The sequence below is a fragment of the Nesoenas mayeri genome (assembly GCF_963082525.1).
Source record: "Nesoenas mayeri genome assembly, chromosome: 1".
Lineage (NCBI taxonomy): Eukaryota > Metazoa > Chordata > Aves > Columbiformes > Columbidae > Nesoenas > Nesoenas mayeri.
In genome coordinates this window covers 15243654-15266247 of record NC_137541.1, presented here as the reverse complement: position 1 = coordinate 15266247, position 22594 = coordinate 15243654, and the positions used below count along the sequence as shown (strand labels likewise).

Genomic DNA, 22594 nt, shown 5'->3' with positions numbered 1-22594 from the left:
GACAAATAATCCTCTTGAAAAGTAGCATACATTAGCTGCAGTACAGTGCTATGTTAATGGATTTAGAGTCTAACCAATACTTGAGCAAAATTGTTTAGAACAAGCTTTTAGACACTGGAACCAAAGAATGTGCGATTTATTTTTTTCCAGTGCTTGCATAATTCTCTTGGGTATGAAATGTGTAGTAACTGTTAATTTCCACCTCTAGTTCATGGCCTGTTTTTTTAGTAGCATTTTATCTTTAAACCTTCCAGAGTTCACTGTTGTAAGTTTTGTTGTTGTGCATTTTCTATTCATAGATTTGTGCAGCATACATCTCCTTAGATTTCCTGTTTCATCTGATTACTGCTGCTATAGTGTTTCAGTCGTTGGGGGTAAAGTAACTTGCAACACTTGTTTGAGAAATATGTTTTTGTTGGGATACAAGAGTATCTTGCTTAGAATTTCTGTTTCAATTCTCCATTTTTCTGTTTCTTTTTTAAATGCTGGCTTCTTTGGCTAAGATGGAACCAAAAGCTTAATTTAGATCTTTTTTTCTTGTGTTATTTCGGAGGATGTTAAAATAGAATTCTCTGCCATAAGTGTCTATTTAATACACTTTCCTAGCTCAAGTCTTCTGTGATGGCACTCACATGGTGTTTGAGACATCTCCTGAAATTACAAAGAGAACAGAAATAGCACAGGGACTGAACTGGCCAGAGTGGCTTTAGGGAGACTGGCTCATAGTGGCTTTTAATTTGGCTTGCTAAGTGCTGAGTTGTTTTAATGGCTATCCTGTATCCATCTTTTTGCAGAAACCCAGGTATCGGACTTCTAAAGTATCTGTTCTATTCAATTAATTTAGCTACTCTAATTATGACATAGCAGACTAGGGTGCTACACTGTATTAAAAAAACCCCAAAGTTTCCGAATCAGTTTCACCAGAGAAAGGCAGGACTATCTATCTGGTGGTTTTTGCGCCTTTTGAATACAAACTTCTCTGGTGTCATTTCCCCTGATCTGCAGCTGTAATATGAAACAGAAACTTCATTTATCCACTGTAGAAAGGAAGACGACAGATAGAAAATTAGAGGTTAAAATTAGCAGGTGTGTAAAAATCCACTGTAAAAATCATGTGCACATGAGTGAACATATAAATTAGTTTTACACTTCTCAAAATCCTGGAGGAGGACTGAAGTTTCTGTACATCTCAGACTGATAGCCAGCTAGTTTGCTGGTGCTTTTCTTATGCAAAGACTATCTTTAAGAAAGTCTTACGATTCATTTACTGTTCCATCCCCACCAAAGTAGATACCTGGATTCATAAAACTGTCTGCTATGTAATAATTTCTGCTATATAACATAAAAACCACTATTGTGGTAAATTCATTGCAAAATAGGATCCTGAGAAGCACTAACGAATCTCTTTACAAACTGCTTAAATCATAATGACTTTGTCAAACAAAACATCATATGATTATAATCTCATTATGATACTGAAGCCTTGTACAGCTGGTTTTTGTAATACTTTTGTACCCAGTTTAAAGCCATCTGGTGCAGCTATTGCCAGGTATACATGATTTAAAGCAGAGGGTCACAAATTTTGTTGTTGTTGTTGTTATGACTACACATGCAGCTTCAGCAAACTCCTGAGATTTTATCAGTGTATAACAGTGGAGTTGAAATGGAATCATGTCATTATTTATTTGTACATGGTGATTACATCTGGTGTTCCTGATAGCCACATGTGATTTAGTTTGTTATCTCTTAACATTTAGATCCCGAAAATTATATAAATGTTGGATTGATCTCTACATAAGCCAAATATTGATACACAGATGTGGATCTCTTCTAAATGTGGTAACTTTTCCTGTGCTTTTATAAAGCTGAAGTCTTTAACTATAATTCTAGTAAGTAGATAGAGGAACATATGATTTTTATCTTCTGGTTACTTAGTAGAAAGCTTACATTTGGAGATCTTCTTATCAGAAGACCAGTGATATACGGATTAAAAAGATTAGAGTTAAGGTTTCATCCATATTTTGCTACTTATTAATTAAATACCTTAATTTGCTTATAGTTTTACTTTTTAAAGTCTATATTATGATTGGATCACTCTAGTATTTAGAAGCTATAACCAAGATCAAGGCTACATTACATTAAATTCTGAAAAAACACACAGTAAAAGGAAGCCTCTACTTAGCATTTGAAATAAAAAAGATCTACAGGGACTGGGGAGGGAAAGAGGTACTTTTCCTGACTGACTTAATTATTTTTCTATGGCAGAGTGACTTGTTCAAGATCATGGAAGAATTAAATTTCTGTATTGGTGAGCAGGTGGACAAGAAACAGAGGATGTTTAAACTACACGTTCACGTGCAGTTTTTTAAATAATTTCCTATGAAAATAAGTATTCTGTGATCATTTGCACTTTTCCCTCCCTTTTTTCCTCCCCACCCAAAAGATTTGGATCCATTGATTAATACAAAACAAATCTGAAGGAGGAGTAGAAGTCTAAAATATAATCGTCTTTCTACAAATTTTGTGAAAGTAGATGTCAGGAAAAAGGAAGAAGAAACGACCTGAATGTTCCTGCTACGGTAAAGCTGCAGCCTGAGTTCACATTCACAAGAGAGAACCACGTATATTACCAAGCATGGGAAAAGGTGTTAGATCAGCTCTCTTCCTATTTCACTATAGGGCTCTAGAGCATAACACACAGTTGTCCATGCTACATACACTAGTCTGATTTAGCGTTAGTCTGGAGAGAAGTAAGTGGTGTTCTTGGGGCTACTTTTCTGCAGCTTCAGGATTGGCACTCTATAAGCCATCAGAGACGTACCAATCTATGGTTTGCTCATGGATGGGGTTCATTCGTTGGTGCAGATCACAGAGGTAGCATAGACATAATCAAAGCAGAACTTGCACTTTTCAAACAGAAGATGCTGATTGTTGGAACGCTGTGCATGTCTGTTCTGATGATTGCAGAACCATTTGTTTAATGGTAATCTTCAATACATACGTTAGGAAGGAGGAAGAATTCCTTTGGGAGGGCTTTGGAAACCTTTCTCTCAAACTGTAAGTCACTGGATTGTTTCTTTTTAGGAAGGAATTAGTACATCTTGCCTCTTTGATTTTATGCTAATTTTCCCTCATATGGTCTGTTGCTATTGGAGCCTAGACTGTAGTTCTGCAGTGTGTCATGGTAAGCAGCATGTAGATTAGTGCCATGTGTTAAAACTGGAAAGTTTCTTCAATCTTTTTGCCTGGTTTGTGGCAGCTTGTATTAAATAGTTTTCCCCTCCCCTTTTTTCTCAGTTGTGTGGTTAGGAATTGCTTTATTGCTTGTGTATCCTGTGGACATGTTTAATTTTAGTTAGACGTTTGGCCATACGTACTTTCCTGAAATCTTATGTTGGTTTTCATTGACGGGGATTTCCTGGGTGCTCACATGACTTTCTTTTCTATCTTCTCTCCAGACACGTCTTGGGTAATCACAGAAGTTTTATGGTATAAGCTGTGCAGTGTAACTTCTTTAATTATGACACTATTTGGCCACTGTCAAGACTTTCACTCAACTATCTTGCAGTGAATTTGAGCACGGCTGCCAAGCATGGTTGACTATTAACTTCACATCATTTATCATTCCTCCTAAGGAATTCCATCTTGCTATTTCTGACTAAAGAGTTTTATGCGTAGGGAGCAGGGTTTTCAAGCTCAACATAGGCACTTTATGCTTATTTATTTTTTCTTCCTCACTGATGATTATGCCTCCTTATAATTAAAAACATCAGTCGTACCCATTTCCACCTAAATTTTGCTCAGCTAAGTCAAGCTCTTCTCATATGATAGACTCTTAATTTCTCTGATCATTCTAATAACCCTTTCCACACTTTTTTGCAGGAAGATTAAATTAAACTGGTGACTGGAACAGTATTTAATATTCCAGAAGAGGTCTGGGCCAGGGTGTTGTATTATACCACAACTATTCTTCCAGCTTCTGGAAATTCCATGTGTAATACACCTAAGGTCACACATCTTATGGCTGCTTCATGTTGGTTGCTAATAAGCCTGTGATTGACTGGTTCTCTTTTGAGGCGTACTGTGGTGAGCTTTCTGCTTCGATTGTTTTAATTGTGTTCCTGTAGCTAATGTTACATGACTGGAGCCACTCTGGCCAGGCCATACGGTATGAAAGCTTTTAGGCTTGCCTCTGGCTTTTAATGATGGGACTTGTATATTCCAGCTACTTTTCGGAAGAAGTGGAATGTGGATGCTGCTTGTATTTAACGCTGCATCTGTTGACAGCATATATAAGGCAAAGGATTTGTTCTTTACCCCAAACATTTACCCATTTTGGTGGTGCAAAGAGCCTAGTCTTAATGAAACTGTAAGAAATTTACTTAAATCCATTGTAAATTGTAGTACCATGTACCTTTCTGCAGGCAGCAGTGCTCACATCAGCAACTGTTGTCCTGCCCCTCTGACCACTGCTGCAATCCTTGAGTGGGGGCTAATTGCTGTTCTTTTTTCTTGAGTCTAGATTAATTCCATATTCTGCGTCAATGTTGTCTCACAACAGTTTGAACCAGCAAAAAGTGGTGACAAAATGTCTTAAATGCGTGGCAGGGAGGAGAGGCAGGACGGAGACGGGACCACATAAAGCTCACACCACCACTGTTGAGTGGTATCTGTTGAACCATACATTTCCATCATCAGTGCTCTAGCTGGGGCTGTACAGCTGCAGGAATGATGCTGCGTGGGGAGCCAGTAAGGCTGCTTACATGAAGCCAAGTCCTTCACCAGTGGCATTTATGTTTGGTTTCATAGGTGAGAGCTGGAGCAATACGTTTATGCTGTAACCCCTTACCCAAATTAGGTATGAGTAGAAAAAATTTCACAGTAGTGGTATTTTCTATCCTTACCTCATAAGAGAAATAAATGAAAAATGTCACAGTCCTAGAATTAAATGAAAAGTGTGTATGGTTATGTACAGTACGATGAACACCTCGGTATTATTTGCAAGGAGCGGGACCTGTGAGTTCAGAGAGCTGCTGCACTGCAGCTTAAAACACCAAAACAAGAAAAATATCTATTTGTAAACAGACGAAGCCTGTAGTCAAGCAGATATTAGGTAGTATTTGGACAACAAAATGGCTGTGGTTGTGGTTATAGGTGATCCACAGCAGCGCAGCTGGAAGAAGTCGGGGGGAGGGGGAGCCCCGACACCGCAGCCCGGGGCCGCTTCGGGCCGCGCTGGGGTGCGGGGGCCGCGCAGCAGTTACCGAAAGCGCGTCCCAGGGACTTACTGCGGGGCGCTGCGAGGCGCGGGGCGCGCAACCCCGGGGCGCGCAACGCCAGCGGCTGCCTTCCCGGCGAGGCTCTTCGGCCGCCGGCCCCGCTCCGCTCCACTCCGCGGCGGCTGCGCCGGGCCGGACCAGACGGGGTCGGGCCGGGCCGGGCCGGGCCGAGCTGAGCCGAGGCGAGGCGGGCCGAGCTGAGCCGGGCCGGGCCGGGCGGCGGGGCTGCGCGGGGCGCGGAGGGGCAGCGCGGGGCCGCCGCGGGCCCGGCGACCCCCTCGGGGCGGGCGGCAGGCCCGGCTGCCGGCGGCGTCGCGGGGCGCGGCGCGCAGGCGCGGGGGGCGCGGGCATGCGCGCTGGGCGGCGGGGAGCCCGATCTGATAGGGAGCAGGGGCTGACACTACCCCCGTGTGGGCGGCGGAACGTCCCGAGGATGACGTGCGGCGTTCTCGAATCCCGTGTCTCGCTCGCTCGCTCGCCGCCGCCGAAGGAAACGGGAAAAGCAACAAGGAGGCAGGAGCAGGCGCGGCGCCATGGCGGCCCTGGAGCGGCCCGTGCCCAGTCCCGAGGCGTTCCTGGGCCAGCCCTGGGCCGCCTGGGTGCGGGAGGCCGCCCCCCCGCACGCGCACGGCGCCGCCCCCCCGCACAGTAAGGGCAGGGACCGGCCGGCGGCTCGGCACGCCGCTCCCCTCCCCCGGAGCGCACGCACGGCGGCGGGGCCAGGGGCCGGGGGCCCGGCCGGGCCGCCCCCCCCCCCCCCCGCCCCGCTCCTCCCGGGGCCGCGCCGCGCGGCGGGAGGTGCCGCCCCCCCGGGCGCTCAGCTGACGCGCCGAGCCCCCGGTGCCATGTGTGCGGGAGGCGCTGGCGCACGCCGCGCCGTGCTGCTGCCCCGCGGCGCGGGCTCCGCCGCTGGGCCGGCGGCGCGGTGGGGGAAGGGGGCGAGGGGGAGGATGCGCGGCGCGGAGGGGCCGGAGGATGCTGCGGCGGGGGCTGGAGGGGGCTGCCGCGGGGGCCCGGCGGTTCCGCTCCCTGGCAGATGCCCCGACCATTGTGCTTTCGCTGTTGCAAATAGAAACACTGCTCACCTCCTCACCTCTCCTCCTCCCCCCGCCAAACAATAAATGCACACCTCTGGGCCCACGGCGCTTCCTGACTCTGCTTCTCTTCTGCAGGTGTAGATCTAGAAGAGACTGGAAAGGAGGGTGGAAAAAGCAGGGAGGTTATGAGGCTTAATAAAGAAGGTAAGTGGATAGTGCTGGCACACCTCTCTACCTGTCTGTCTCTTGGTGGCTGTGGATGACTGTGATTTGGCCTTGACAGGTTAGTCTCATAGCATGTGGATCTCTCTGCTCTGTAGAATGTTTCAGGGTTGGATACACGCAGATGACTGTCACTGTGTCAACTTCTTTTGAAGTGCGAGTATAACAGGTGTATGCATGTGACTGACAGACATGGTGAAAGATAAGGCAATTTTAAGTCAAAAGACAACTACACGTCAGTGGCCATATTGGATTTTTTTCAAGGACCCTGTCCCTTGGTGCAACATTTCACTTGCTTCTGCGTGAAGATAAGCACAGAAACCTGTGCATCAGCTTCACGCGTTATATTGTCATTGGTGACTGTAGTGAAAAACATTTTCACTCATGGACAGAAATGGTCTGTTATGATCTTGGCGTTCATTCACTTCAGGTCAAGTCACATTTTATTCTTTCGTTCTCACTACTGAGCGTGACTTACAGTCACCTGAGCAGCCAACGTCTAATATTATCGTACGTTAGGCTAAGCCGTGCATGTTATGCAAAACTAAATATAATATGCCATTTTGGCCACAAGGTTTTCTGGTACCATAAGTATGAACAGGCAAATTCCAGGCTAATGGTTTTTGCTGGTATGCCATGCCCGACACAGTTCTGTCAGTTGTGAGAGGAGAAACTTTAGTGGTGAGCGTGGGCAAACCAAATTGACATATTTTGTTTGTGACATGCGTCGTTAACATCCTGCTGGGATAACACCTAAAGCAGCTAGTGAAATGGTTTGGGACATATTTTCAAGTAGCTTCCTGTTTGTTTCTCTTCTGTCAAGAAACTGATATACATATACAACCTTTCTGTCATGAGAAGTATTTCTTATGAAGTCAGTTCATACTGAACAATCCCATGATAGTGAAACTTTGGTGTGACTTACTGATGCTGACAGAAATTTTGCTGTTACCTGTAATGTCATAATATATATTCTGAAATTATGTTAAGTTTCTCATTATATTATAGTTGTCGTTACACGTGCATTTAATTTTGAGCATCTTGGCAGCTTAAAGGAATCTTATGTTTTCTAAACAAGGTATTGAAAAAGAATGAATTAATCAGTAACGTAGATTTGTGTGATAAACTATAAAACTGCATGGAGTACACATTAAATAAAATTACTTAAAATACCATAAAACCTCTCTTTTGAAAGACCTTTATAGAGATGCCAAGCTTGATTGTGTTCCTGTCTGGATTCGTACGTGCCTGAACCTCTCTATTTTGCCAGCCCAAAAATAAGTTAGAGGCAGAACTGGGATTTTCATGTAGTATATTTATAGGTAAAAGGTTCAAGGCTCAAACTGTTTGTACATCTAACAGTAATATTGAGTGTACATTTGATTCAAAAGTAAACAAACAAAAATCTTGCTACAGGAACTTGGCCTTCATAAGGAGCTTAATTTGTTGAGTTTAAATGTTTTGCACCTAGAAGTCCTTGAAAACAAATTCTTATTATAAGATTACTTGAGACGTAAAGATTGAAGCGCATCCCTACTCCTTAGTCATACCTAATGTGCAAATTGTTTCTTAGAATGATTCAGTTTAGATTAGCAGCTCTAGTCTCTCATTGTTTATTTCTGGGGGTGATTAGAGACTCTTGTCAAAGAAGCTCTATTTAAACTCACTGTCCAGAAAAATTACTTCCAAAGTGTAATGTCATTGCTGACACTATGACAGTGACAGGTGTGAAGCACTTAGTAGCCCTTATACTTATAGATTGTAACACACTTCAAAAGCAGAAAACCGGCTTGTATTTAGAAAATAAAAAGCTTTAGGAATTTTATTATTTCCAAGTAGTAGCTTGCTTTGGATCACTTAGAAATAACTTTCACAAAGTTTGAATACATTAGTATGTGTTGAAATGTTTCTACTGTACTCACTTAAGCAGTCTGTTAATACAGGTGTTTTCACCACACCCATCCGATAATGGGTGTCTGAACACCCACGGTAAGTCTTCCTTGAGTCTTACTATCGTTATTAATAAAAGTGGAGAAAAATTTGAAGAGTCAGATGGGTGTGCAGAAAACATTGTTCACGTACTTGTAGAAATGCTTGTGTGTTTATTCTGATCTTGCACACATCTGTTGTGTGACATGTTGGCTTTTTTGTTTGCTTTGTTCATAGGCAGGGGTTGTGGTCGTGTTGGGTCGTAATACCAAACCCAACTCGTTTTTCTTTGCAATCTTATCTATTTGAGTAGGCCTTCTTATGGCATTTGTGGTGCCAGGAGATTTTAAGTGGTGTCTTAGAAAACTCAGACTTTATGGGTGTAAGGTAACTGGGGGTGATGGATGGACAGGATCTGGTTTCATAAAGATAGTGTAAAATCTGATCTTGCTGCATTTATGTCTTCTAATATTTGTCTGCATTTTGTCAGCTTTAGTCGACACAACTAGATTTATGTGGCCATTCCCTTTTAAGCAGTTAAGAAAGGAGCCTTTTTAGACTAGTGAAACTGTATAGAGAACATGGTGGGGGAAGGGGTGGGAAGACAGTGGTCTCCTGCAGACCATGCCAAGGTGATTCACTTTGGTTTTGTAGAAAAAAATGTCAGATTTCAAAAAATGCTTCTGGCTAGCTTCATCACTGCATCTCTGCCTCCTTTCTGGTTGTATACTCTATGTGTTTAGAGTGATGGGCTGCTCTTCTTCCACCTCTTGACCCAGATGGGGACCTGGGAGGCATCCTTCCCTGGTGATAGTGAGGAGGAACACTTCCAAATCTCCACCTGCCTAAGTGGTCAATACTTGTTAGCACATCCCTGGGAAAACAGGTCGCGTTCTGGCTGTGCTGTTAATTTCTGTAATGTGAGAGATGCACCAAGGCCACGTGCCCCCTGTGCCCCTTCTTTAGGGCAGAATAAAGACATAGAAATATTGCTCACTGCTTTCCTTTATTCTAGAGTGCATCTCTAGGTGGCACAGAGGGAGAGAAATTTCCTGAACGTGTGTTCAGTTTTGTAGATGGAATTGCTTTTTGCATGCTAATACTTACTTTATGTTTTTCTTTAGCAAATGCAGTTTGTCCATGGTGGACTTTAACTGGCATTTAGGTTTGGGGAGAAGGGATTACGATGTTGCAAGTGTTCACAGAAAATGAAAAATTTTATGCATAAATGTTTGTGCCAGAAAACTTATCTGCTTATCTCATCAGGAAGCAGAAACTGTATTGTGTAACTTATCTGACAAATCGCTACCAACCAACCAGCTTGGCTAAAAGAGGGGTTATCAGAATTGGAGCAGCTTTTAGAATTTATATTGAATTGTTATAAGTTGAATGGCATATTTGAAGTGTTGAAGATTGTCTTGTAGATAGCATGCATGGTAAAAGGAGTCTATATCTATTTGACAATTTGTGTCCTGTAAAAAGTCACAGTAACTGTACGCCTGAGATACACACAGTAATCTTTTATTATCAGTGTGACTGATTTTAGAGTAATTTTGGAGGCATATGTTTTACTTTATACAACGTTTAAGAAAATAGTAGAAGAATGAGGATTTTGTTGTCTTACATGCAGAATTCTTAATAATCAGTTTAGCAAATGTGCAAGCATTAAGTGCTAGGAATATTTCTAGGTAGGCACAGACTGTAAAGGAGCAAAAGATATCCCGTACATCTTCGTGAACTGCAGCAGGGGTAAATATGACCTCTGGGATTTAGATCTAAATCTGGGTACTTGGTATCATAGTCAACTTCAGTTTCTCAGTTCGGTGGGTTTGTATTATTGAGGTTTTAGTCTCATGGTGTGTGTGTTTTGTCTTAGATAATCTTTTCACAAACTATACTGACTCATTATTGTTTAACATTAAGGGTGTTGCATAAAAACTTCTATTTTTCTGGTATTGTGTTAAAATTTGAGATTTTCTATCCTTATTGTGCAGCCCCGAATTTGATCATTTTACTTAATGATTAGGCATTCAAACTGGAGTCTTAAATCTATTGGATAGTTGTTTACAATGTATTTTTCCTGTTTTGACTTTCCACATAAATATGTGATGGAAAGCTTTTTGGTAAATTGGCAACATCAGAACAAAATTAAAGGGATAGTGATTAGTTCTGCTTTCAGTATTTCTTTATTCCTAAGAAAAATATCTTGATGATTTTGTCATTCTTCGTGGAAAAATAAGACATTGAGGAGGTTGGGAGATGGTCGGAACGCTTCTGTAGGAAAAAAAGAGCATGTAATGTACAACATTCTACTTTATGAAAAGCAGGAGGAAGAGAACTAAAATTATTTATGAGTAGATTGTGAAAGAGGAGAAGATGACAAAAACAGCTGGTTAATGTAAGCATAGGGATTGGAGTTGATCTTTTTTCTTTAACTATTATTTATTTTTTGCTTACTAGTGGTTTGCCGATGGTGCTGTTTGTCTCTTTTAAAAACACACCAAGCAAAATCTTCAGAATGAAACATTCTTGTTTTTCTTAGCTGCCTTCCTCTTTCACCTTTTTGTGGTGGTTGGGAATGTTGGAACGGGCTGAGAGGGAAAGAAAATTATAACAGCATTTTAAACACATACCCCAAAAGAAAGAGGTGAGGTTATTGAATCTAGACCATCTTAGTTGGCGATTTGGGGTTGGCTTTGGTTTTGTGGTGGGCAAAAGAGAAGGATGAATGTTGTATAATTTTGTTTCTGTTCCCTGTAAACTAATAAGGTCTTCCAGAGATTATGGTTCTTAAACAGACGTAATAGTCAGATAGTGCTTGATGAGTGAAAGCACAGAATTGGCAGGGTACAAAACTCTGGCTGTTGTCAAGAGAAGACTTTTCTTACCTTTTTTATCTTTATGCTGGGAATAAGAATAGTGAGCAAAGGTCTCCATCCATGAGAGTTTTATATAGGATGAGAAATGACAGTAGGATTGAATTCTGGTGTGCATTGTGATGTTCAAATGCCTGGTTTGCTATATATCTGATTCCTGGCGTTTTTTTAATTGTTTTTGGTTTTTTTTCCGTGGACAGCTTCTGCAGGAGGGTGATGTGTCTCCTGGTTGTGGCTGTCACCTCATTTAGTGTGTCTCAAGGAATAGTGACAGAGGAAGAATGAAACATTATGTATGATAGTGCCCAGAAATTTAGTCAGAATTGTAGTTTATCCTCATAGTTACACAGTTATTTTCTGAAATCTGTCCTTTAGTTCCTCAACCCACACACTGGATAAAAAGAGTGGAGTAATGGTAATGCTCTCTGATCAGTCATTCTGTGTTTTGAATCAGGATTTTGATGTTTTTGACTATGTATCTGAAACTCTTGTTCTATAAATGACTTCTTTAAAAATTCTGGTTTTGTTAGCTGGCACATATCTTGATGGTAATCAGGTGATATTTCTCCCAGTGTTTGTGCAACAGGTATTCTGAAGATGTTAGTTTGCCTGTAGTTTAAGGTAGCTCTTTTGAATACTGATGGGGAAACCACGTGTGGTTTACTGTCAACTGACAGTAGTGTCACTAAAGATCTGTCTCTGACATTCCTTCTACTTGTTGTAATTTATAACAGGATTTGAGAAAGAGAAAAATGGCATGTTTACTAGAGTGTACCCCAAGCCCTGTTGTCACCACAGAAAGTGAAATGACTTCTTGTATCTAATTTTGACTGAGATATAAAAAACATGCATCTTTTCTTGTTGAGCTGCCTCTGTGTGTGGTTAATAGTTTATAGACGAAATATAGGTTTCCATGTATAAAAATAGACTCCACAAGAGTTGAACCATTTCCACTGTGAAATGGAGTAATTTCCTTGAAATGGGCCTTTTGTTCCTAGTTAATTAAAAATTAGGACATTATCAGATTCTGTTTTACCTTTGAGGCAAATAATGTTAGCCATTTATCCAAGGCTGAGGTGTATGAGATGGAAGCAGTGGAAAATCCTATAGAAAACATGACTCAAATCACATTTTGTTCAAGTTGTGGATCACAGGAGTCCTGCAGGCAGAAAGCGTAAGTTTCTGGTAGTCCCACTGAAAGTTTAGATTTATAACACTGCATGTATTATTATGAAATATCACCTTCAGTAAAAATAGTGTAGAGTATTTCTTAAGGAGTTAACTCCAACATAGGGCTATATGAGTGGCTTGACAGCTTGTTATGAAGAGGAATTTTGGACTAACTAGCAAGAAAGATTTTCAGTTTATATGGGCATTGATTAAGTTACTGGATCTCTCTGTCTGCCACATTCAACTTGGTGCTGAAGTTCTTCAGCTTGTGCTTGAAAAATCTGATTCAGGACTTAATAGTGCAAGATGCCAGGTGAAGCTGGTGTCTTCAGGTAATTTATATGCCAAAAACCTGTGGTGAATGCTGTCGTGATGCAGTAAAGGGCGTCTGACAGAGGTCTCTCAGCAAGCCTATAGCAAGAAGCCTTTGATTATTTTCCTGAATGAGAAAGACATGCTGTGTGGGTAAAAATGATCCTTTTTTTTGTTGTTGTAGTGCAGTGCAGCTGTGTAAGATAACTCAGATTGGAGATGGAATCCAGCACTGTTACTTAGGACTGATGTGGGGCAGAGGAAAACCAACAATTGCATGCATCATTTATCTCTTTTTTGTGTGTGTCCCTTTCTGTGGTTGAATGTTGATTAATTTAAAGGATTGGTTTTGTCGTAACATGTTTTATAGCTTATTAAAAGTTATGCTTGAAAGCCACTGATGTTGCTGGTGAAGTGGGCTTTATGATTGCTCTTGTATTCAATAGAAACAGAGATGCATTCCTGACTTCTGGAATGTTGTGTTCATTATTCAAAAACTTCCTTTCATGATTCTCTTAAGTTATATTAATATAATACAGCCCTGAAGTGCAACACATCTTCATATTTGTGTGTGTTCTTGACAGCAATTAATATTTCCACTTTTTGGTTTCGGTATGCATGTATATATAAAATGTGTGGTGTTTGGCAAAAAGTGTTTTCCCAGACCAGAAAGAGCATCAACCAGAAGTAGCAAAGAATTCAAAGACGAAAGTTCTAAGTTCTGCACAACCACTGGTACCAATGTACGTCTAGTACAGTTTCACTTAGTCCCCAGGCACCTCCTGGATCCTCTGCAAAACGGAAGCAGTTGTATTGTGACAGAGCCACGCACAGTACCCAGGGGGCTGGTGCTTGCTTCCCTTTCCGTTCCCTTGGAGCAGGTGTTCAGCAGAAGGGACTGTAGGGTTACGGATGGACTAACATCAAGATGTAAGAATGACTGGCAAAGGGCAAGAGTTCATGGGGTTTAATTCTGTGTGGTGGTCTTTCCTGTGCTCTTTTCTTTGTTTTGTTTTGTTTATAATTTTTTTTTCTGATATACAGAGTTTGATGTTTTCTGTCCAGTCATTCTTTCTCTTCCTACTGCAGGGGGCTAGACATAGGGAGCAGGCAGAGACTGGGGAGTTGAAGTTATATTTGGATTGAACACTGCTGTATGTCATATAAATATTGGTTGTTGACAAGTTTGTTGGATCAAAAGTCTTTTCTCTACCAAGACAAAACAGGATGGACTGGCTGTCTCTAGTGGCAGAATAAGGTGACTTCAGCTTGTCATTGTTCTGAGCTAAAATGGTCATAATGGAAGCAGAGATTTACAGACTAGTAAATCATCATGTGTGTTGATCTCTGTATCTCTGATAGGTATTCTATCCTCAGGTGGCCTTTAGGCTGGCCACTGGTGATTGTCCAGATTAGGTAGATTATCAGGTGGTAGGTAGTGTATCCAGTTATTTTTTTAAGCTGCTCTTAGTTCGGTCTCATTGAGACAGGATGCTACTGATGATTTAAATCTGAAAAGTTTGTTGGACCCATGTCACTACAACAATCACTGAGAGAACCAAAACCTTGTTTGTTGGAGCTGATTATGGAGACAGTCAGAGGACAGTGATCTGGATGAATATAAGTAATTCATCTGTTACTGCAATGATTAGAGAGGCAATATTATTATTTACATGAACCTAATGCCTAGCAGCCCCATCAGAGAGTGGATGCTACTGTGCAAGGTACCGGAGCAGGGAGGAAGGGTGTGTACGTGTGCATGTTGTGAAATCATTGCGCCGCAGAGAACTGATTTTTTAATACATGACAAAACAGGAGTTTTAATGTTGACAAACAAAAGCGCTTAGTTGCTCAACATGATAGGTGGTGGACTTTAGCCTAAACTGAAGTGGCTTTCTCAGAACTGTGGTAAGGAAAGCTTTAAGGTGCCGTTGGGAGGGCAGTGAAGTAGTTTTGCAAGAGCTTACTTGGAAGGTATTCGTAGTCAACTGTGGAAGTTGGCCTGAATGAAAATACGAACTGGTTGTTGAAAGCTTAGTAAACGCATACTGACACCATGAGCCAATGAGAAATGTGAGCAAATGGTGTGACAGCAAGTAGGATGTGGACAGTATAGTTTAGGTAAGACAGGGGAGCCTATAAGGCAAAGATGAGTTGTTTCCAGTGTTTAAAGTTGGAATGCAGGATTGTGCATAGAAGGATGCAGAGAGAATAAGGATATATCAGTATGACAATATAGAAGAAATAACTTTTGCAACAGTGTGAAAAAGCAGGATGTTTGTCAAGATGAAAAAGAAGAAAATTTAATAACTAATGTGAGGTGAAGGCCCAGACAAACCTTTAGCTCTGATGTTTAGAGAAGACATTGTCCTAAGGATGCAAGACAGGAAGAATCATATAGATATAAAACTAGCCTGAATGAACAGATCAAGAGAGAAGTCCATGTCAAAGATAACATAGTATTTCATATCCGAATGATAGACAAGATGATAATGCTGTCCACAGCAATCAAGGAAGGAGGTGGAGAAAAGAAGGTGGGAGAGGTGAGATCTAAGTTGTGTTCTAGCTGTATTGAGCTGAAGCTGACAGCTGCTCAGTGACAAGAAGTGTCAGAAAGATACATTGAAGTTTTTCGTTTAGACATAAATCTACTCGCTTTGAGACCTGTTTCCTTAAAAGCTGCATTTATGGATGAAATTCCCAGACATAAGGGAAGGGGCAAAAGATGCAGCTCAGTGGAGTCCTACTAGAAGACAAAGGAGGAAATAAGGAGCCTCCCAGTGATCTGTGGGATTGGTGTGGAGAAGAAGGGAAGCAGGAGAAGGTAGAGTCATGGAAGTCAGAAAAGAAGAACTAATGCTTCAAAAGGAGAAATCCATTTAATTTTTTATTAAAAACACAAAAGGGTTGTGGATGATGGAAATTACAAACTTATTTTGATGTTGCAAGTAGTAAAATGTTTTTAGACATTTTATTCAGTGGAGTGCAAAGGACAGCTGAAGAGAGTTCAGGCTGAAGTTAGGGACAAATTAAAAGTGTACTTTGTTATTGAACAGTTCATAATGAGCTTAGAGGTGAAAGAAAGTTAGAAAGAAAAGTAATGTAGTTAGAAAAGCAAGGGGTCAGAGGTAGATTTCCAAACATAGGAGAGACTGGCTGCCCTGCTGTTCCATCAGAGCAAGAGGAGAAAGGTGATGTGAAGTATGGGATGATGCGAGTGAGGCAAGCAGAAAGAGTGGGACAGATGTGTTTCCTATCTGTGGTACAAGGAAGAAAGGAGAGCTGTAAGGAGGAGAAAGGGAGTGGGAAGGGAGAATGTGAAATGATCATTATGTTTTCTGGCTTTCTCTTGGAATAAATATTTGCATTCTATTGTGGAGAAAGAAATGGATACAAGAGAAAAGGTTTGAGGAGTGAGTCAAAAGTAGGAGGAAAAAAGGCTGAAATTGCAGGTGTGGGTTCAGCTCAACCAGAGGAATGGCACAGCTTAGTAAGCAGCAGGAGAGAGAGAGAGAAAATATGCAATAACCTCATTTCCAGACTGGTTTTCTTTTCCACTGCAAATTGTAAGATAGGCAAGAATAAAGTGAAAGAAATGGATATTTAAGATGAGCATGAGTTGAGGATTAGGGGAGTTGGATGTAGTCATGGGAAGGAGAAGCAAGAACCACCAAGGGTGGAAACAAAAAGGGCAAAAAATATTGTGTCAGTGTGAAAAAAGGTGAGTCCTGGGTATCAGAAATAGTGGGATGGGAATAATAAGCTGTGCTGAGCCAGTAAATTGATGCCATTCAGTATATGCCAGGTCAGTGTTTGGGTCAAGTTCTTGTATGAAAGGTTCTTTTGGAAATGATTGGAGATGAGACTTCTGGCAGTTCATAATCTCTGACAGTTCTGTACTTAAATCCATAATGTGCCTCTGAGAAAATTCAAAGCCTTTAAGAAGAGCAGCATTTTGGAGAAATCCAGAGAATATTGCCTTTTCTCCAAGGAGAGAGAAGAGTGTGTAGACCGTGGCTGTGGCAGCAGAATGCTTCTGTCCTTTGGTGACTGGTCATATCTATCACATTGCATGATTGACATGAAAGTACGTTTGCTGGCTGGTTTTTAGCTCAGTTGTTCTGTTCTTTGCAGTGCATCATAAGTAGGTAATATGTCTATGTGATCTATCACCTACTGGTGCTGACTTGTGCTTCCTGAGCGGAGGCAAGGCCATGGGGTGACATTGTCGTGGACTGGGCCTCTCTAATGTTGGACTGTGCGGGGTGGATCTTCAGAGCTTGGGTGCGGAACTGCAGTAAACATCATTGTATGGCTTTTGCTTTTCTAGCGGGACTAAGAAAGCTAGTCTGTCTACATGCTACAGGCACGCATGCTTTATGATACAGCACCTTTTTTTTTCTGAGAAAGCAGGACTTAATGATTTTTGAGGTATTATACTGAATGCTGTCATTCATGGTGCAGGCTCCTCAGTGTTTAAAAAGTTAATCTCGGGTTTTCACATCTCTTTAGTAGATCTAAACATCTGTATAACGAAAGAAATAGGAAGAGGAGAATGCTGCGGGAAAGAGTTGTTCGCTCACGCACAGAGGATTGAGCTGATCCTGTGACTTGGAAGGTTTTATCCATTACCTTGCCTACCTTTCCCAAGCAACTTTCTCCCTGTCCCTGTGTGTTACCGATGTTCAGTTATCCCAAAAGCTTATACACATTGTCTTGCAGAGTTACTGAGAAAAGAAAGAAATGGATAAAAGTAATCAGATTTTCTCTTCACAGTCTCTCAGGGGTTTTTTTGTTCACTGTCGTAAAGTTTTGTTGTTCTAATCTGTACTCGTGCTTTTGTTTTGTTTTTGGCTTTTTAGAAGACTTGGAAAACCTTGGGCAAATATACTAAGAAACTGAATGCATGGCAATGGAAAAATATAAGGAGACATGAGACAAAAAATGTTTCAGCTATTGAAATTATGGTGAGCTGTGTGTGTAGCACTTTTAATAGAGTCTTTGTACATTCTGTGCTTGGTGTAAGTTTTATTCAGCTACTCTCATAACTCACAACACACTGGGTGTGAACATTACCAAGCCTTGTAGATACTTAGATTTTTAAAGAGGTATTGCAGCTTTACATATTTTTGGGTTTCTTTTTCATCAGAAAAAGATTATTCTTGACTGCATTGCTGAAGGAGATGATGCTGCAAGTTTTATTTTGTGGCATTTATTATTGTTTCCAGCTTTTCAAGATATCTGTCACTATCCTGACTGTTTTCCAAGCTCTTTGGCAAATCAAAGCTATTGTAAACCTTTATCGCTTTCCTGGAAGGTAAGAGTTTATCCTGAATGTGAGTTTTTGTGTGGTTTTTTTGTTTGTTTGTTTTTTATTCCTTGCTAGTAAGTATCTATTTGGAAAAGTTCTAAAGAGATGTGTAACAAGTTCAGATGATGAAACATGTATAATAGTGGTAGCTTTAAAAAACAGTAAGAAATGGTCTATATTTCAGAGAGCTTACAATGTACTTCGGACAAAGCTGTAAGCTGTGTATGTTTTGAAGACAAAAGTCGGTCTATGACCATTGGAGAATTTCATGCAGGCAGCTGTTTGGAGGAGGTAGAGAATAATTAGCTGATGTGGAGGAAGGAGGCATCAGAGCTGATAGTATAGTGCACAGCAAAGTGCACAGAGGAGATTTCTAGTTAAAGGGGTTTATTTGTAAAAATAAACTTCCTGTATTGTCTTACTGTCTTGGAGCTAATTGTAATTGCCAAACGGCAAAAATAACATAAATATTGAAAGATAAATCTCAATCTTCCTTAACTCTGTTCCCTAAACATGCCCTCTATTCTCCAAATACTTCGACATTATCTTTTGTATTATGTTCTCTCGAATGGTGCTCTGGTTTTGATACTAGGCAAAAAGTGAAGAGAAACTAACACATTGCGTACGCAACATTTGTCGTTCTTTCATACTCCTCCTTCCTCTTCTTCTGTATTAGTTCTTCTATGCCCTTTTGTTTGTATATTACAGGATCAGAAGATAAATTACATGTAAAATTCTAAGCAGTTTTGACTCTTGTTATGGAGTTTCAACCTTAGAGTGAGTCTATTGTGTCCGAACTCATCTGAAGTTTGAATTTATTTCAGGAGAGCCTCTGGAATGTGGGCTTTTCATGGCAGGTTTCTGATGTACCATGTGCAAGCATAGAGCACTATGAAAACGATACAAAGGAGAAGTGCTTTTAGAAGCTTGTTTATTCTAGTACTATGAGGTTGTGAGAGACTTTCCCTGTGTTCAAAATCATATATTAAAGCTACTCTGAGTAATGATCAGGACAGTGTGTGTATATCCAGAGGAAGGGTAATAAATGCAATTCATGCATCTAGCCCACCTATCTGTGTGAGGAGAAGCAGAGGGAGCGAGTGAATGGGAAGAAATCATGCGACTAAACAAATCGACTACTGATAATGTTTGTAGATCACCTTTCGTTGGAAAAAGGCCAAAAGTGTTCCACCAGCTGTGTACAGAAATTAATCCATTTGTCCCTGCCCCCTTTCAGTGACATCTTTGAACTCAAATACGACTGCTGCTGAAAGCCTAATCCTACCTGCGCTGGAATTAAATGAAAGAACACTGAAAGCCTTCTGTGTACTGATAGGGTATAATGCAGTCCTCACTGGAATATGTTTTTGCATAATGATTTAGAAAGGAAAGGAACAGTACCTTATTTCTAGGTTACAAAGAGAACACAGGTGCATAAAATGTATTTAAAAAAAAAAAGAGAAGGTAAAATGACCAAAACACGTTACCTTTCCCTGTGAGAGGTCATGGCGGGCTTTACTGGCTAGCACTGTGTTTACTGGTTTTGAAAAGATGATGCTCCTAATGGCACCACATTTTGATCATTAAAATTAAGCAGCGATCGTAGACTGCCATCTTTCAAAATATGTTGTTAGGGTTAATCTTTCTACCAAAGAACAGTTACCCAAACCTAGCCTATGAGAATAAGTTAGTTCATTTTATACCAAAATTCTACAGTACTGTATTTTAGCAAGTTACTACAAATATTAGTATGGTGCTTGTCTATAATTTTTAAGTTACTTAAAAGTAGCATTTGATGGTACTGCTCTAAAAGCTAGTTTGCTTGCTCCTTTCCTGTACAAACATCATGAGCATCATCTTCTTTTCTGCACCTGCTCTGCCAGTGAGGACCATGTGTACTTTACCAGATATGAGAGGATACAATCTTATAACCTATATTTGATTTTTTGTGCCAGTGTACTTTTTGTTTGTTTGTGGAAATGGTCATCCTAGATACTTCATGTTTTTACTTGTATTCTTTTTTCATCCAAGATAGGAAGGGAAACTAGCTGGTGATACAATAATAATTGAAGATTATAACTGGCAATTAATTTTCACCACATGGGTAGATTTATAACATTAGCAAATCCTCCATGACTAGCCTGCAGCTCTGCCCTTTGTCTGGTAGAACACTGCTTCTAGCCCGAAGCAATCTTTTGTTGTGCCCACTGGATTTTGCTGAAAATAAAATCTACTGTGGCCACCCAGCCTCTCAAGAGGTGAATATACAAGCAAGCATCACAACGCCATAGTGCAAGATAGGCTGGGAGTGGTGAGTTTATTGAATGAAATAAAGCTACCTCTTTAAACCACTAAATTGGATAACTATTACATGATTGCAATGTAATCTTCTTCTCTGCAGTTTTTCTCTTGTAAAATACAGGCACTGAATTCGTACATTCCATCATTCATAGAGCTTATGCAATTGAGGTATACTTTTATGTATAACACATGGAAGCAAAGTTGGTAATGGTCCATTCTGAATTTGTTATGTTAGGAAGAACCTCTGTCTAGAATATAAGTAGGGAAGGAAGAACTACCTTAGAGGGTTGATTATTATTCCCTGTGCAAAACAGTATTGAAGAAGTCTGAAAGTGCATGACTGGGAGAGCAGGAGCGAGATCAGTACTACTTTTGATACAGCTTTAGTGAAATACTGAATCCCAGTTCTGATGTGCACATCAAGTGTTGAAAAAACTGGAAGGCGTTCAGAAAAATCTACATTAATTTGAGGTCTGGTTAATCAGCTTTAGAATGGAAGATTTAAGAAGCTCAATCTATTTAGTTTATCAACAGACAGTAGAGGCTACTTGATAAGTCTGTAAGTACTTAGGGCAAAGGTATCTGACAGTTAGATGGTTATTTGTCAGCTAGATTAAGGAGATTCTCATGGCTAGAAGCTGAAGATAGATCAGTTCAGACTAGGAATAAGGCACTGTTTTATAATGATACAATTAAATAGGAACAGCTTAACAAGGGATGTAGTAGACTCCCTGTTGCACAAAATCCTCACATAAGGCCCAGGTGCTTTCCCAGGAAGGATCCTTTAGCCAACTAGAAAGTTTGGAATAATGTAATGAAAGCTAGAATAATGTAATGAAATTCTGTGGTCTGTTTTAACATAGAAGTTCAGTACAGATCATAAGGAAGATTCTTGTTCTTAATTTCTCTCCTCCCTAAAATTTCATACATTTTAAATGTGGCTGTTGTTAAAGGAGAAGTTCCTGTGAAAGATGAGGTGATCAAAGCAAAAAGGGACTTTCTAGTGGGATGGGTGAGAAGGGACCATCCTTTTACAACAGGTAAAAGATGAAGTAACAATTTCTATTCTCCCTTTCATATTTTCCCAGTAATCAAAAACACACATATCCCTCTAGTCATTAACTCTAAGCATAACTTAATAATTTACCAACCAAAGTGTTAGCCTTCTCGGAAGCATTGCAGACAGCTTGTGCCTTGTCGCTGTAAGCTCCTGTAACTGATGGCTGAGCCTGAACACCTTCTTTGGCTTTACTTGGTTTGCGAAGCAAAGCAACCTTTGTTAATATGTTTTTCCTGGTGCTGCCGTCTTGTCTGTGGATTTATGAGGACATAGCAGGTCAGTCTTTATGTTAAGGTAAGAGGCTCTGCAATTCCTAGTGAATTGTGTGAGAACTCTTTTTGTCCTGGTTTTGCAACAGAAATAGCAGGAATCTTTTGAAGGTCATTAGCACTTGCATCATTTTGTTTGCCTCTTTGTTGTAAAATCATCACCAGGCTGAGTGTCAGCTTTATTCATGGTTATGCTCACAGCAAGGCCAATCAATGATGATTCAAGGTACTGTTCAACTTAGATGAGAGATGTTGTGTATGTGGGGTTAAAGGAAGCACTGTAACCTACTTTCAGTTAAGATGCACTTCAGAGGTTTCCCCAGTGTCAGTGGTCCTGTAACTTCTACGAGCACTGTATGCAATATAAGTGGAAAGCAAATGTGCTGCATCTCAAGTTTATAAATTCTCCTCCTGCATCCCCTTATCAGTATTGCTGCCTCTAAAACCTTGTAAAAGAAAGCAACATAAGTTGAAGTTCTAAAAATGATAATATGCAGTATTAGATTTCTTTTTATGAAATGTTAAGTTTTTGGGCCTGTACACCCAACAAAAACTAAAGAATTTCAGGACCGCAGAGTAGGTGGGTTTAGTTGTTTTTGCATCTGTTTGGGGTTGGTTGGTTGGTTTCCTGTCCCCTTACCCGCCTCCCCCCAGTTTTTTGTGTGGTGTTTTTTTTTTTTTTTTTTGGAGGGGGGGGGGGCGGGGGGCTGTATTTTTGTTTGTTGGTTTGTTTGTTTCTCTGCAGTTGGAAAGGCTAAAACAGACTGTGAATTGGAAGATGAGGTTTGCTCCAAACGAGTGTCAGCGTGTGTTCTGTTCTAGAGCCAT

General features: G+C 40.7%; 1 protein-coding gene across 3 annotated transcripts in view; it reads left to right on the top strand.

Annotated features, from left to right (window-relative positions):
- Positions 1-5761: 5761 nt before the first annotated feature.
- The window catches only part of ATXN7L1 (ataxin 7 like 1), a 115549-nt gene continuing 98716 nt past the window's right edge, over positions 5762-22594 (top strand). For 2 of the 3 annotated variants that reach the window (XM_080363529.1, XM_080363528.1), the window contains exons 1-2: positions 5781-5927; positions 6452-6520. In XM_080363529.1, coding sequence (XP_080219655.1) covers positions 5813-5927; positions 6452-6520 — 184 coding nt within the window. In that variant the 5' untranslated portion in view covers positions 5781-5812. Of the gene's footprint in view, positions 5928-6451; positions 6521-22594 lie in introns of all 3 variants that reach the window. The other variant, XM_080363534.1, reaches the window with a different exon arrangement.